At 38.2% G+C, this 15,511-nt stretch overlaps 1 protein-coding gene across 1 annotated transcript in view; it reads left to right on the top strand.

Moving 5' to 3' along the window:
* The window catches only part of Efhc2 (EF-hand domain containing 2), a 173,111-nt gene that overhangs the window by 23,718 nt on the left and 133,882 nt on the right, over window positions 1-15,511 (top strand). Inside the window, exon 2 of the mRNA XM_034485609.2 lies at window positions 3,699-3,887. Coding sequence (XP_034341500.1) covers window positions 3,699-3,887 — 189 coding nt within the window. The remainder of the gene's footprint in view (window positions 1-3,698; window positions 3,888-15,511) is intronic.

Here is a 15,511-nt window from a genome sequence, read left to right on the forward strand (position 1 = left end):
ATACTAGAAACTCAAAAGTTTCGATTTGCAATATCTTACCTAGAATAATTTTAAAAAGACAAAACAAAAACATATGGCTCACAGGATATTTTGTCCTTGAGACTCTGCCAAAAGCATTCTCATGAAGGTTATGACTATCTCTGTTGACAAATCTAGGGTGAAGTCTCAAGGCTCATTTTCACTTAGGTTATCATTGGCATTTAACCCAGTTAATCCTATCTTCATCAAATGCTTTCTTTCCGGTTTCCATGACACTAAACCTTCCTGTTTTCTTCCTGTCTAGCAGACAGTCCTTTTTGGTCTTCTTTGCTAATTCTATACCATCTCCCTGAATTGTAACATGGGGATATTTTAAACTTTAAATTTCTGTCTTGGATTTCTTTACTGCACTATCATTCAATCCAGTATTAGATTGCCTAAATATTAGACATCAGCTGTCATCTGTCACATTTTTATATCTAGCTTTAAACTCTTCTTTAGACTTCAGACTCACACCATCACCTGCTAATCAACATTTCTACATGCTTTTCTCAAACTTAAAATGGGCAAAATGGAACTCTAGATTCATGTGTGACTTTTGGGCTCTGTTTCATCCCAGTATGTAAAGTTCCACGTGTCCATTTTTCCAGGCTCAAATATTTGTAGTTATTAGCCATGTGCCCCATTTTTTTCTGTACCCCTTATCTAATCTAGCCACAAACCCTTTATATTTTACATTTTCATCATCTTGATTTCCAGGTATCTGCTTTGGTCCACCATCATCTCTTGTCTGGACTGTCACAATATACCCAGTGTAGTACTGTTGTAGTTCTGTGCCTATACATAATGTAGAGGGTTGGGGGGGGGGAATGCATGTTTATTTTGGCTTATAGCTTCTGAAGTCCATTTGGTGGAACTCATAGCTTTATTTATATTTATTTATGAGGAGGTGGGATGTAATATGTGTGCCATGGCACGTGTCTGGAAGTCAGAAAACAGGAGTCTTATGGATTGAACTCAAATTCTCAGGTTTGATGGCAAGCATCTTTACCCCCACACCCCCAAGTCATATCACCAGACCCTGTTTATGATCTTCACCTTATGTGTTCAGTAGTTCTCCATTGCCCCATGAAAAGCTAGATTTCTGTGGTGTTTGGCAAGGTAAGGTCAAACAGGGAGGTAAGACAGCATAGAAATCTAAAGTACAGGAGCGAATGGTGGGAGAAAGTACTGTTGGTGAGGGCAGACTGTTATTTGGGATACTTGAAGGTGGCAGGTGGGAGGGTGTGAAGACTGTGCCAGAAGGAAGATTCTTGGTCAGCTAAGGCTTTGCCTGTCTGTCATGTCTAACACTTGAGTATCTTTAAGTATCTCTTCACATGAATCCACAGGGAAGTGAAAACTGTTTGCTCTTACACCAGAGACACAAATGAACCCATCATTCTAGGAGAGGCAGTTAGAGTTTGAGTGTGGAAACTGCTAACTAATTGCAATCACTGTTTTCCCATCTTCTATGCAAGGTCTTTTCAGCATCCTCATTCTGTTTCCTAGCACCTTTGTTATGCCAACATGTGTATGACAGGACACAGCTTCTGAGGATTACAGTGCTGCTAAGATCACTGTTTTCTCAACCCAACCCAAGTTCTTGACCTCCTTTTGAATTCTTTATTATGATATGGTGTCACTTTGCAGCCCAGATTGATCTGGAAGTCACCATGTAACTGGTGGTCTCAAACTGTTGTCTCGAAAATGCTGGGATTACATATGTGAGTTACCACGCCCCAGCTTTCCTTAGTTTCTTCAACTTATATCTGTGGCATTTGCCTCAGGGAGTCAGGGATTGCCAAATGTTGCCATCATGCAAGTCACCTTCAGGATTAAAAACAAAGTATCTATAGTCCAAAAAATCTATTATATAATTAATAACTCTGTCAGTTGAATCCCAGTAAAACTAAACATTTAAGGTGGAAACTAGATCCACTTTATAAAAGTTGAAGATGATAGTAAGAAAAAGGGTAGATCAAAATGATGTCTTTACATTGGATGGTATGAGTCTAAGGCCTACTTCTTGTTGTTCTGGTTAGAAAAATATGTCAGAAACCCAAAATTAAGTCAGTGTTATGCTATCAAACTGAGACTTTACTCTCCCTTCTTAGAAAAGGAGAAGATAGAATGGAAGTCTCTGCCATAATACTTAGAAATAGTGCCTCAATGTTTTTGTGCAGGGATTTTTTTAATTTTAAAATAATTTTAATAATATAGTTTTATTCTTTGAACATTTCATTCATACAAGTAATCTTTCTAATTAATTAATTAATTTATATATTAATTTATTCACTTTACATTCTGATTACTGACCCCTCCTTTTAGTCCCCCCTTACACCATCCTCTCATCCCTCCTCCCTGAATCCTTTTGGTGTCATATCTAAGAAGCTATTGCTAAATCTAAGGGTATGACTGGCTTCTAGTCTATGACAGATAGATGAGATTTGCCCAAAGCCGTATCCCTGGAGTCTACATAACTTGGCACCAAGTGGGTGCTCACATGATATTTATAGAAAAGATGACAATGTGGTAGGGCATTACTTGACTCTTGAGGAAAGTGGGCTTTATGTACAACCTGACCAGGGGCATGACTCTGAATGGGCCCCAAGGTGCCTTACAAACTGAGAAAATGATCTGACCAAAGGGGATGATACATGTGAACACTTTGTGAAGTTATGTGGGTCAAGTCAACAAGTGAAGCCTTCTAACAATGGCAAGGGCTTTTGAATTGTAGAAACCAGGATCCATGAAGACATGTATGAACCATTAGGAAAGCTTTTTAGAGGATGAGAGGCTGACTATGACTTAATCTTCATAGTATATTACCAAGAATATGGCCTGGTACATTGACTATTCTGGCAGCTTGCTAAAAGAGACAGACTATCAACGTATTTCAGTATATGGCTTTCCATATTGCGGACCTCCTTAGATATTCTATTCCAGTGCACCCGCCTTTCAAATTTGAACTTGGCTTCTTTCTTATTAGACTTCCCCAACTGTTCCTATCTATTGGTTCTCACACTCAGAAATGTACTTCTCACTGTCTTGCTGGGAATAGCTTCCTATCTCTTCTCTGCCTGATTTACCTCCTCCTCCAACCCCTGATTCATCTTTATCAACTCTTGGCATTACTTGTGTCTTCTCTCTGTCCATATCACTAAAAACTGGTGGAAGGAAGGTTTCACAATTAGGAGAATGTCGGCTGTGAAGAATTTTTTTTATATTAATGATGATGAGAAAAAGATTTTGTTTTCTGTTTTGGTAAATGTAATTTTTAGTTAGGCTATGTGAAAAGCAATGGCTTTCTTCTCTGAAGTAATTAAGTTTTTTTCTGTTTTTCATTCTTTGCAAATAAGTAAAATAGTGCAATTAGCAAACCAATATTCTAAATCTTCACTTACAGTAATCATTATGAAATATTACAAATAGCATTGAATATTAGCTTTATTCTTTCTGCTTTTCAAAGTTTTAAATTAATTAAAATAAACTGAATTTAAAATGTGGCACAACTTTATGGATAGAGATTGCCCACAGTTACTTTACACTTAAGATACCTTTTGTCATGGGAAAAATAAATGGGAAAATCTATTTATGTTGGAAAAGTATTGTAAGAAGAATCAAAAAGAGTAACTTTGGCCATTTTTATTTACTATTATTGTTTTTTGTACTCACAGACAGGAAAGGAGAAATTCCATAGGTCTCAACATTGGGGCTTTTGCAACAATGTCAGGATGCTGGTGAGCGAGGATAAGCCTGGAATAGGTGGAGATCTGCTACCTGGGCAAAAGATAAAGCCTATACACAGTGTATTTCCCAAAGGAGATGGACCAGATGCACCATCCTGGGTTGCTTTTGATAAGCAGGTAAGTCACATGACATTGGGGAAACATTCAAATTTCAAGTTTTACATATAGATGTGAGAAAATAGCATCTTCAACATATATATTAAGGTTGTTTTCATTTTTGGTTTTTATACATATAGCCTTTGTGCCTAATATTTTTTCAGTTTTTTTCTAAGTTGACAAATAAAAATATGCACACTTGGCACTCTGTATCAGCAGGATCCATAGATATGGATTCAACCAACTTGCAATCCAAAATATTTGGGATGGGGTACATCTATGTTGAGTATATATGGACCTTTTTGTTTGGTGTCATTCTCTAAACAATCTCCTTTGGCAACTAATTACATAGGATTGCATTGCACTAGGTATCATCGGTTGTTCAGAGATGCATTAGAATATAAGAAGCTGTGTGGAGGTTTTATGCATACAACATTTATATAAAGGACTCCAACATCCTTGTGTATCTCTGGAACAAATTCCGTGCAGATACCAAGAGATGACTGTACATTTAGGATGTACAAAATGTGTTTTTGAAATATGTACACATTGTGGAATGGCTAACTCAAGGAAATCAACATGTGTATTACTTCATGCTTTTCTGTGGTAAGAAGTTTTAGTTTGTTTGTTTTGTTTTTAAAGACAGGGTATCACGATGTAGCCCTGACTGGCCTAGAGCTAACCATATAGTCTAGGTTGGTCTCAAACACCATATAGGCCAAGCTGGACTGCCTTTGCTTCCAAAGTGCTGGAGCAGAGACGTGAGTCACCATGCTCAGTTAAGAATACTTAAAATCTACTTTCTTGGTAAGTATATAAAACATTACTATTATCTGTAGTTGCTGTGTCATGTGATATATCTCCAGAACTTATTCTTTCTATCCAACTTTAGTTTCATATTCTTTAGACAAGGCTACTTCCCACCTAGCCTTGGACAAAAAAATAATTCAAGAGCAAAGGTACCCTAAACAAAGAAAAATTATCTTTGCTCTATTGTTTCTGAAGGGGCAGTTTTGTTGTAGGGTATCAAATACTTATCTTTCCCAATTAGTGCTTATCAACCTTCATCTTATGTCTTTCTCTAGACAGGAGTATCTAAGAGTCAGGTGTTACTTTTGCCATTAACTAATCTATGTTCTAAATATATTTTTTCATCTATTTTTCTCTCTCCCACTCTAATGATGGAGACTGAACTCATGTTCTCAAACTTGTTTGGCAAGCACTCTGCCATTGAACAGCATTTTAGTATCTATAGTAGGAACAAAGATTAAAGGAAAGAAACCCAAGGCAAGCAGTTATTTTTTATAGGGCATCATATAGCTATACCATGTTTACAACAATCCTGAATCACAGCTTCATGCTTTGTTTTCTAAAATGAACTTGTTATATTATTGTTATATTATTTTAGTCCCTCCCTGTAAATTGAAAAGAATTCAGGACCAGATAAGGAATTCAAATCACAATATGCTCAATTTATCAAGTGATTATTTTTTAGTGTGTTTGGCAATACTTTGATTCTAATCAAAATGTCCTGAAATATGGTAGAAGTGACACATTCTCATGTCATCTGTGATATTATACATCAGTTAAAACTCACGTTATTTGAATCCCAGTTTTGATACTTGTAAGAGATGTAACAGACCACAGGGAGGCTTCTTCCCCGGGAAAGCAGCTTGATTTTCAACATGGGTCAATATTTCTTTAAATTTTTTTTCCATATCTGGTTCTGTGGTAGACTTAAATCTCAAAAACAATTTCTGGGCTGACTGACTTACTTGGAGCAATTATGCATGGGTTCCTGCAATTCTGCATCTTATAGAATATTTAATTTCTAAGTGCCAAAGAAAAGATTCTATTTTTACTTTTTAAGTAAAAATGAGTTTGTTGACAATATTTTTAACCCAGCATAGAAAGAGTAATATAGCCTGCACCATTTATTCTCTTGCATGTAACTTTGAAAAGTCTCTTTATTTCATATTTTTCTCAATATTTAATATATGCTTTTGAAAAAATTTCCCTTCTGTAAGTACTTATAAAATTATTTAGAATATTTCCTGAAAATGGAATTATAGTAAATGAAGAGCTTGCTCATTTCAGATCTGACTGAATGCAACATAATTCTTTTGCTTATTTTGTTGGTCAACAACAATTAAATTTTCATTGAGCTTTAAATAAGATCTTAAGACTATGAGATATTAATGTGCCCTGACAAGATTGTGAGCTTCCCAGCAGAGCCTAGTTAATACCCAGAGCAAATCATAAAGTGCTTCCTCCATTAGTGGCTCAGCAAAACAAGTCAACATCAGTTAAGAATTTGTTTTCTTGCCAGGCAGTGGTGGCACACGCCTTTAATCCCAGCACTTGGGAGGCAGAGGCAGGCAGATTTCTGAGTTTGAGGCCAGCCTGGTCTACAGAGTGAGTTCCAGGACAGCCGAGGCTATACAGAGAAACCAAAAAAAAAAAAATCTGTTTTCTTAAAATGAGACACTTTTAACATGTTATCAGCTTTTCAAATAGGTCTTAATCCCAGGAATATATGTAAGGTTATACTCTCAAGCAAAAAAGTACAGGTGAATGCCTTCACTACTTTGAAGGCCATATTCAAATAAGTATCTGTAGTAAATGTTATTGACGCACACCCAGGTCCATATTAGGAGGTGTGTTCCTAGCCTCTAGCTCCAGTGACAGTTTTTCCATACCTAAATCCTCTCTGGAGGATTGCCCATGCTGATAGTTGAAGCACCCAGACACACCCCAGCCCTTTCCTAGGAACTGATTAATCAAAGCCAAGGGGTTCTGCTTCATTCCTTCAAGGTGAGCCAATTATATGCAATGTTCCAGGCTCCCTTGTGTTGTCAGGCTAACATTCAGCCTGCTCTGTGAATGCATGCTTGCTTGGCTTATTTTGCCTTCCTTTGGTGCTTTTATACCATCCTTAAAAATTCCTCTCAAGATGTTGGACCAGTTCTGCCTCTCCTCTTGAGGTATCTAGTTGCTGCTGGTATACCAGCTTAGAGAGCACAGGGCAGAGTGGTTCCAGGTTCCACCTCTACTGATGAGATGTCTGGATATCACTGTTACACTTGCTCAGAGAGGACAGGACAAGTCCGAAATGGGTGGGGTCCATAGTATGCCTTTTCTTTCCAGGAGTCATATGCTCCTGCCTGCCAGGCCAGGAGTGGGTAAAGTGGAGTCTTTGCTGAGAATACTGTGAAAAAATTTAATTCCAAACCGGTGTTTCTACCCAGCCTTTATATTTACAGTAAGCCTTAAACGGCACAACAGCTGGGCAAATATCTTCCCTCTATGCTATTAGACACTACTTTCCTATTGATAACACTGAATTATTACTTACTATGTTTCATCTGGGCTGCTCCAAATGGCCAGCCCTCAGGGCCACAGTTTTATGGCTCACCTAACTGATGGTGGCTTCTCCTTCCTCTTCTACCTTCTTCTCCTCATTCTCTGACCCCCAAGCCTGGGAAACCTAAACCCCACCTATGTCTTTACGGCCCAACTATTGGCTGTTGACATCTTAATTTACCAATCAGAAATAATTTGTGGGTGGGGGGCAGGGTCACAGGTCTACATGAAGACTCCAGGTCTTGGGGGCCCATACCTAGCATTACAATAGACAGCAAGACCAAACCTCAAAAATTCTCCTTTTTAGTCCAATAAAAGGTTCCTTTTCTCTCAGATATAAAATGAATATAAATATAATAATTATGAAAAGTATACAGTATAATATATATTTATAATGTCCAGTCCATTATATTTGCCAATTTAGATAAAGGATTTTCTTGTCTATTCTAACTTAATGAGTTTACAATTCTATACTTCAATCATCTTTGATTTTATTTTTTTGCTTTTCTTTTCTTACTTGTTTAAATTTTTATTGGATATTTTATTTATTTACATTTCAGATGTCATCCTCTTTCCCAATTTCTCCTCCCTAGAACCCCCTATCCCATCAAAACCTCCTCCTTTTTGCTTTTATACCATTTTAATTACATGCATGTATTAAGGTCAGTTCTAACTTGGGGGTCTAGCAATACAATAGATGCAAATAGTCAAGGAACAAGCAAGACAATAAACACAAACAGTCAAAGAACAAGCAAGGCATTAAACCCAATTACATGAACACTCCTGTGATCACTGTTTCTAAGGGCTTATCAGGATGACCAAAGTATCAGAGCCTACTTCTCTGTCCTAGCCCAGTCTGAAGCCTACTTCCTTGTTCTAGCCTAATATTTAAATTGCTGCCTGAAATTACTTCTTTGTTCTAGCCTAAGATTTAGATTTCTACCTGAAATTACTTCTTTGTTTTAGCCTAATGTCAGATTCTGTTGGGGTCCACACTAGCCCCACATTGGGGCAGCCAAAATAAATGTTGCAGCCGAGGCAAAATGTTGAGGCCCGGGTCGACCCATGTTTGGGTGGCCACTGTATCCTGGCCCAAGCTGCTGCTCCGGTCTGCGGGTCTCGGGTCGGGGTTCAGCAAGAGCGAGGGTGAGGGCAGACTCAAAGAATGGAGACCAGACAGGATGTGATTCAATCCCGTTTATTCTTCAGTCTCTCTTCCTCTAAGTGTCTCCTGTCTGATTCTCCCTCTATAGTCTGAACCTCTACTGTCTGCCTCTGCCTTTTATATGTCTTACTTCTAAGCCACGCCTCTAAGTTACACCTTTAATCACGCCCTTAGGTCTTGTCTCTAACTCTGATCTCTATACTTCTAAGTCATACTCTTAAGTCACACACCTTTAATCTCACACACCTTTAATCTCACGCACCTTTAATCTCAAGGTATCTAAACCAAGATTATCGGAGTGTGCTCAGCTGTTGTAGGCTATTGTAATCCAAGTCTCATGTCAGGGTATATGGCTCAAGATGGCTGCAAAGCCGCTTTCTGCTAAAAGTTGGCCCCCAACAAGATTCCTGAAGCCTACTTCCTTGTCCTTAGAATATCATATTCCTGCCAATCAACACATTTCCTTGTCCTTGGCCATGTCAGATTCTTGCCAAGCAGCCCCAAAGGCTTTCCAAGTCTCCCCCACCTTGTTTTCTTCATTAACAAGACTGAGCCTGGTTGTGGTGGCACAAGCCAGTAGGATTTGCTGAAGGAGGCAGAGGCAGGAGGGTCACGAGTTCGAGGCCAGCCTGGGCTACACATCTTTGATTTTAACTTGTATTGCCATCTGAAAACCATATCCTTAAATACAGAACACCTTCTTTAATGCTAAACACAAAAGTTTAATTTGAGACTATATTTAGTCTCAACCCCATCAGGGATTTGAGAAGGAATAAATATTTGAATATGTAGGAAATGCAGGAATGCAGCTTCCAAAATTAAAACAATTGGCAGGGACAGCTGACTGCCTGGACAGTCCCAATAGTCCTTATAATGTTAGAGCATCAAGCTTCAGCCTTCTGACTCAGAACATCTGACAGACCTTAAGTGAAACAGGAATTATGAAGGACTAGCTTGTCCTGTATTGGCAGAGCTTAGCAGTCAACTATCCTGTGTCCATTTGTCCTTTTTGGACATTCTGTCTGGAGATAAAATTAGGGCATTTCTTGCCCAATGACTACCATACCACAATCAAAGCAACTCCACTTGGAGGTATTGATGCTCATCACCTTCTTTGCAGTGGAATGGGGGTACTATCAGAAGCAGATCTGTCCTGTAGTCTAAAGATCTTCTAATAATGAAGTATCCTTAAATGCCATATTCTGTGGCTCTCTGATGAATGTGAAGACTCTCTCTCTCTCTCTCTCTCTCTCTCTCTCTCGTATAGCTGAATTGTTAAACATTGATTATTTTTAGCTATTTGCTATTTTAATAACCTTGAAAACATTTTATTATAATTAACTAAATTAGAATCTAATAGGACCATAATTTTGACTATCTGTTAACTAGCATTACTTAATTATTCTAAACAGTTTGTAATAGCAGCTATTAAAAGGACTGGGTCTAAGCCTTGCATTCTTAAATGAGTTGCATAGGCATAATATCTGTCTAAGGATAACAAAATTAACTTAAAAGTTTCTATCAATATACAAATATTTATACCAATGAAGCCTTAAGCCTGTATCAATATGTAAATTCTGTACCAATGTAAGAAAATATAACTTCAATTCTGCACCAAAATATGAAGATCTCTACCAGTGTAAGATAATGGCTATAAAATGCTTTGTTTACAAGTATATTTAATATCTATCTGCATTTGTCTAATTTCTTATATAATATTACTATATCCCCTTTTTTCTTTTCAACCCCTTTTCCTTTACCTAAGAAAGAAGGGTAGAAAAGAGAAAAGGAAAGATAGAAATCCCTGAGTCCAAGCTCTATATTTACTTTCCTCTCTGTCCAAAACTATTATTTGTAAGTTATTTCTTAAAATGACAACATATCTATAATTCATAAAATGACCAAAGCCATCCACCCCAACTTAAGGGATTGGGAAGATAGTCTTCTGATAATTGCTTCCTGCTGATTTGGGGCGAAGAATTCCTGTTTGGGGCCCAAAAGGAAATTTTAAAATTGTAAAGTCAAAATAAAGCTAGCTGGTATTATTTGCGGTCCAGTCTTTATGTTCTGAGAAAGTTCAGGGCTCAACTGAAGTCCTGACTGGAACAGTCTGAAAGGCTGGATGAACCAAGATCATCGGTGATTAGCCACCCTTTTCTGAATTTTTTCTCTTTTGTGAGCAGGAGAAAGACAACTGTCTTTCTATGAGGTAGTTTGCTCAATAACCAAATTATAATATAATTCTTTATTTATGCCCTATGAAAGGATGGCATGATGAATTTTGAGGACTCTGTAGCCAACAAGATTCATTGGCTATGTATAGCTAAGTTTCTGGCTAGAGACATTTTTATGTCTCTGTCACTTTTACGGTTGTTCCCATGTAGAGGGATCAGCAAATCATGTTACCCGACTTGTTTGGTCCTCTTGATTTCTTTTTTCCTTCCTGTTTGCAGCCAAGATCTTCAGGGGGTCTTTCTCTATCAAATCTGATCCTTATTACTTTGGAAGGAGTCCCAAGCCCTTTTTTTTTTCTTTCCTGTTTACACAAATACAGAGCCTCTCTCCCCAAATAGCATGTCCTTGGTTCTATAACTGGAAGTCATCAAAAGTATAGATTGATTCAATTTAGCAGCCTCTTTTTTATTGAGGTCTGCTCTACTTTTGTCTCTGAAATAGAGGATTTGTTATATCATTATAACCACAGTACTCATAACCATCTTCGCTTCAATAATTAAAATGAAACCAATTAAAACAATTATTATTATTTATTAAGATAGGGTTTCTCTGTATAGCCCAAGCTGACTTGGATTTGTTTGTAGATTAGGTTGGCTTCAGGCTCACAAGAAACCTGTCTTTGCCTTTGTCTCCTAAGTACAGAGATCAAAGGCCTGGTTTTATTCATTCAACCATGTATTATTAAAACGTTTTTTACTGGCTGATTTTGTGTGTCAACTTGACACAAGCTGGAGTTATCACAGAGGAAGGAGCCTCCCTTGAGGAAATGCCTCCATGAGATTCAGCTGTAAGGCATTTTCTCAGTTAGTGATCAAGAGGAGAGGCCCCATCCCACTGTGGGTGGCACCATCCCTGGGCTGGTAGTCTTGAGTTCTATAAGAAAGCAAGCTGATCGAGCCAGAGGAAGCAAGCCAGTAAGTAACATCCCTCCGTGATTTCTGCATCAGCTCCTGCTTCCTGACCTGCTTGAGTTCCAGTCCTAACTACTTTGGTGATGAACAACAATGTGGAAGTATAAGCTGAATGAACCCTTTCTTCCTCAACTTGCTTCTTGGTCATGACATTTTGTGCAGGAATAGAAATCCTGACTAAGACACATTTACATCAGTTTTCATTTATATCTCCCTTCTATCCTTAAAAACATGTATATCAACTTCTATTTATTTATTTCTCCTTTGGAAATTAATATCTCTGGATAAAGATATAATCCCTTCCTCTTTATATAAATTAAATTAATATCATTTTCTATATTTAACTTCATTTGAATTCCCTTCTATTTACTGTATCAGCCTATTTTCAGGCCAACCTATATGTGTCATGTGCTTAAGGTAGTGTTGCCATGTTAATTCATTTTATTTTCTATAATTTTTTTGATTGCAAGAGGCATACAGCCTTGCATTCTGCCTTCTGAGCAGCAGAACTTTGGCTGCTTCATTGTACAGCAGGGGCTTTTGGCATCTTTGTGATTAAGCGGCATCTCCAAGGCAGCATAGATCAGCATTTGAGAAGACCTCAGGCTGAATTCCGAGCCTGCTGCTTGGGGTGTTGTTTGGTTTCGGGGGCACAGCTGTGTCTTAGTTTACCCCATGAATCCCAGAATCATGCATGCCAAATCCGTATCTTTTTTAGTCCCAAACCCCGAGCATCGTGGGGAAAAACTGTGTGGCTAAGAAACTAGTTCTCTGTGTTTTCTATTTTAAATGGACAGCATGTGTTTTCCATTCAGGAATCTGAAATTATTATTATTATTATTATTATTATTATTATTATTATTATTATTATTATTATTTTGGTTTTTCAAGACAGGGTTTCTCTGTATAGCCTTGGCTGTCCTGGAACTCACTCTGTAGACCAGGCTGGCCTCGAACTCAGAAATCTGCCTGCCTCTGCCTCCCAAGTGTTGGGATTAAAGGCATGTGCCACCACTTCCCGGCTTGAAATTATTATTTTTTTTAAAAAAAAGGTTTTGCCAGACTTTGAGGTGCCAATATGTTGTAAAAAATTTTAATCCCAAACTGGGGTTTCTACCCAGCTTTTGATCTAGTTCCCCGATAAAATACACACACACACACACACACACACACACACACACACACACACACCCTTTATATTTACAATAAGCCTTAAACAGCACAAGAGCTGAGCACATATCTACCCTCTATGCTATTAGAATCTACTTTCCTATCAATAACACCGAGTTATTACTTACTATGTTCCATCTGGGCTGCTCTTAACTCCAATTGGCCAGCCCTCAGGGCTATGTTTTCATGATTCACCTAACCCATGGTGGCTTCTCTCTCTTCCTTCACCTTCTCCTCCTCGAGGCTCTCCTCAGACTCCAAGCCTGGGAAACCTAAACTCCACCTTTGTCTCTTCTGCCCAGATATTGGCTGTTGGCATAGTTATTTACCAATTAGAAATAATGGGTGAACAGGGTCATGGGTCTATGTGCAGACTCCAGGTCTTGGGGGCCCATACTTAGCATTATAATAGACAGCAAGTCCAAATCTCAACATTAGAATAATCTTAGTGTTACAGCCTATTTAAATAAGCAAAGGCCTTCTCTGACTATCTTTAATGAAACAGCTCTCCGAGATACTTACTTTGTTTGTATTTCTTTACTGGGGATGGGTTTGCAAGACATCCACTTCATTTGGGATGAACCAAGGGTTTTATATTTTGGGGGGAAGGACGTGAGAGTATTCCAGGGAGGGAAAGGTTGTTAGCTGAAGGGTAAGGCTACTGAGGTGCCTCATTAGCATGTAGAGGCATTCCAGGTGCTGGGTGACTGACCACCTATGTCCACCTGGTTGGGGATTGCCTAGTATGTGCTCTGAGGCAGGCATGGAAACAAGGAGGGAGTGAGCTCTACTGCTGGGCTCACGTTTGAGATTTATGGGATTTAAGCACGCTCCACCTCACCAGTTCTGTGCTGGTTCCTCTGGTGCAATGGTCCACATGCCCCACAACAAGATAAATCCCTGTTTCAGGGTCCTCTTTTGTCTGTCCCAGCCTAGGATAACATTACAGTTTTATCTGTGATTCTAAAAGTGACCATCAAAATACTCTGGTTAGATAGATCATCACCAGACCAGTAGAGAAAGTTCTATTTGCAGTCACCAAAAAGAGTCAGTATGTGGTATCCTATATGGTCCCTGCTGTGAATACATATTGCCAGTTACCCTTCATTCATATACACTTGATTATTTTACAGGTGGAATATCAGTTTTATTCAGGCTGGAAATATGACTATTTAAAATTGATTTTCCTATTTTCACCATTTTCTTGTTTGTAATTACTGCATAATTTGTCAACTCTAGTAGCCACTCTTTGAGTATGGTACAGATGAATGGACCCTACATCCCTTTTGACATCATAGAGATTCCATGTCAATCCTAGACTGACTTTCTCTAGACTTAAGTGAGGAAAATCAGACCCTAGTTCAGAAGTTCTCTACTTATACAAGCATTTGGAAATGTGGTGGAGGTATTCTGATTCACCACAAAGCATAAAGAGTAAGGTTATACTAGGATAGGTTGAGAGAGGTACTTGTTTTGGGTTCTCCATTTAAGTTGATCCCTAAGTTTAGCAATTATTCTGGATAATATTTGCTATAACGTATTTAAGAATTAATGCAAAAATGGCATGATTAACAAAATAACATATTAAATAATGGTAAGATCAATAATTGTGTCATGTGATCCACACTGAGCCTGAAGTTAAAAGCTTAGTAGTATTGATTTTTTCTTCATTTTTAGCATTTCTATATTTGCTCCTCAAGATTTTTTACATTAATTTTGAAGTTTTAAACTGCCTAATTTGTGGGCTAGTGGTTACTAAGAGGTCTGCTACCAGTGACTGTGTAGGTACCAAAATGCATGTGAAGCAGAAAACCCTGTACGGCACAGAATCACTTTACCTAAAGTGCCAGCCATGCTTCTGTTGAGAAAGCCATTTGTTTTAAAACTCTTAGTACTGGGACAATTGATGCAAATAGCAAAAACAATTTTGCTTGCTACTTCCCACCTCTGAAAAGGCTGTTGATGTCATTGATTTTAGCTAAGGAAAAGAAGGCCATCATATGCCAAGTTAAAAGTCAGACTACTCCACAGTCAGGTTGAAACACAGAACATGAAAATGGCTAAGCTTGTCGGCTAAGGGCATGCAGTGTCAGCCACTCAGATGGCTAAGGCAGGAAAACAGTAAGTTCAAGGCCTGCTTGGAAAATGGAGTAAGTTCAAAACCAGCTTGGGCAAGTTCCTGAGACCCTGTCTCAAAATGACAAAAGAAAAAAATGGAAAGAAAGCAAGAAACACCAACCAACCAATCAATCAAACAAACAAACAATCACAAACAGGGTTAGGTATATAGCAGAACACTTTTCTAACATAACTGAGATCCTAGATTCAATTCCCAGTACTAGAAACAAAAACAAACAAAAGAATGTTGTTCGAACCACAAAATGCGTCATTCACTTTTAATGGTTCCCAGCTAACACTCCAGTACCTTCATTAAGAAGCAGAATAATTGTAGTGAATATGTAAATAAGGAATCATACCTTCACAAGAAGTGCTAGGATCTGAGATTGAGTGTTGGAAGCAGTGGTTCTAGTGCTATGGACCATTAACTAGCTGTGTGCCTGTAGCTTAGTCACTCTACCTCTCTGAGCATCAGCTGCCTTGATTTCATGCATGTGATGTAGGGCTTGACTAGATGATTTCTAAGAAATCATTGCTTCTGGCCATGTAGACATGTATTCATGCTAGAACTGGGCCTAGGGTTTTAATTACATCAGTATTAAGCAATGTGTGTAGGTTTTAGCAATGTGTGTGATATGTTGCAGTTGGATACTATTATATATAATCCTGTGGTTAGCTGCTTT

The sequence above is a fragment of the Arvicanthis niloticus genome, chromosome X (assembly GCF_011762505.2).
Source record: "Arvicanthis niloticus isolate mArvNil1 chromosome X, mArvNil1.pat.X, whole genome shotgun sequence".
In the NCBI taxonomy this organism is placed as follows: Eukaryota; Metazoa; Chordata; class Mammalia; order Rodentia; family Muridae; genus Arvicanthis; species Arvicanthis niloticus.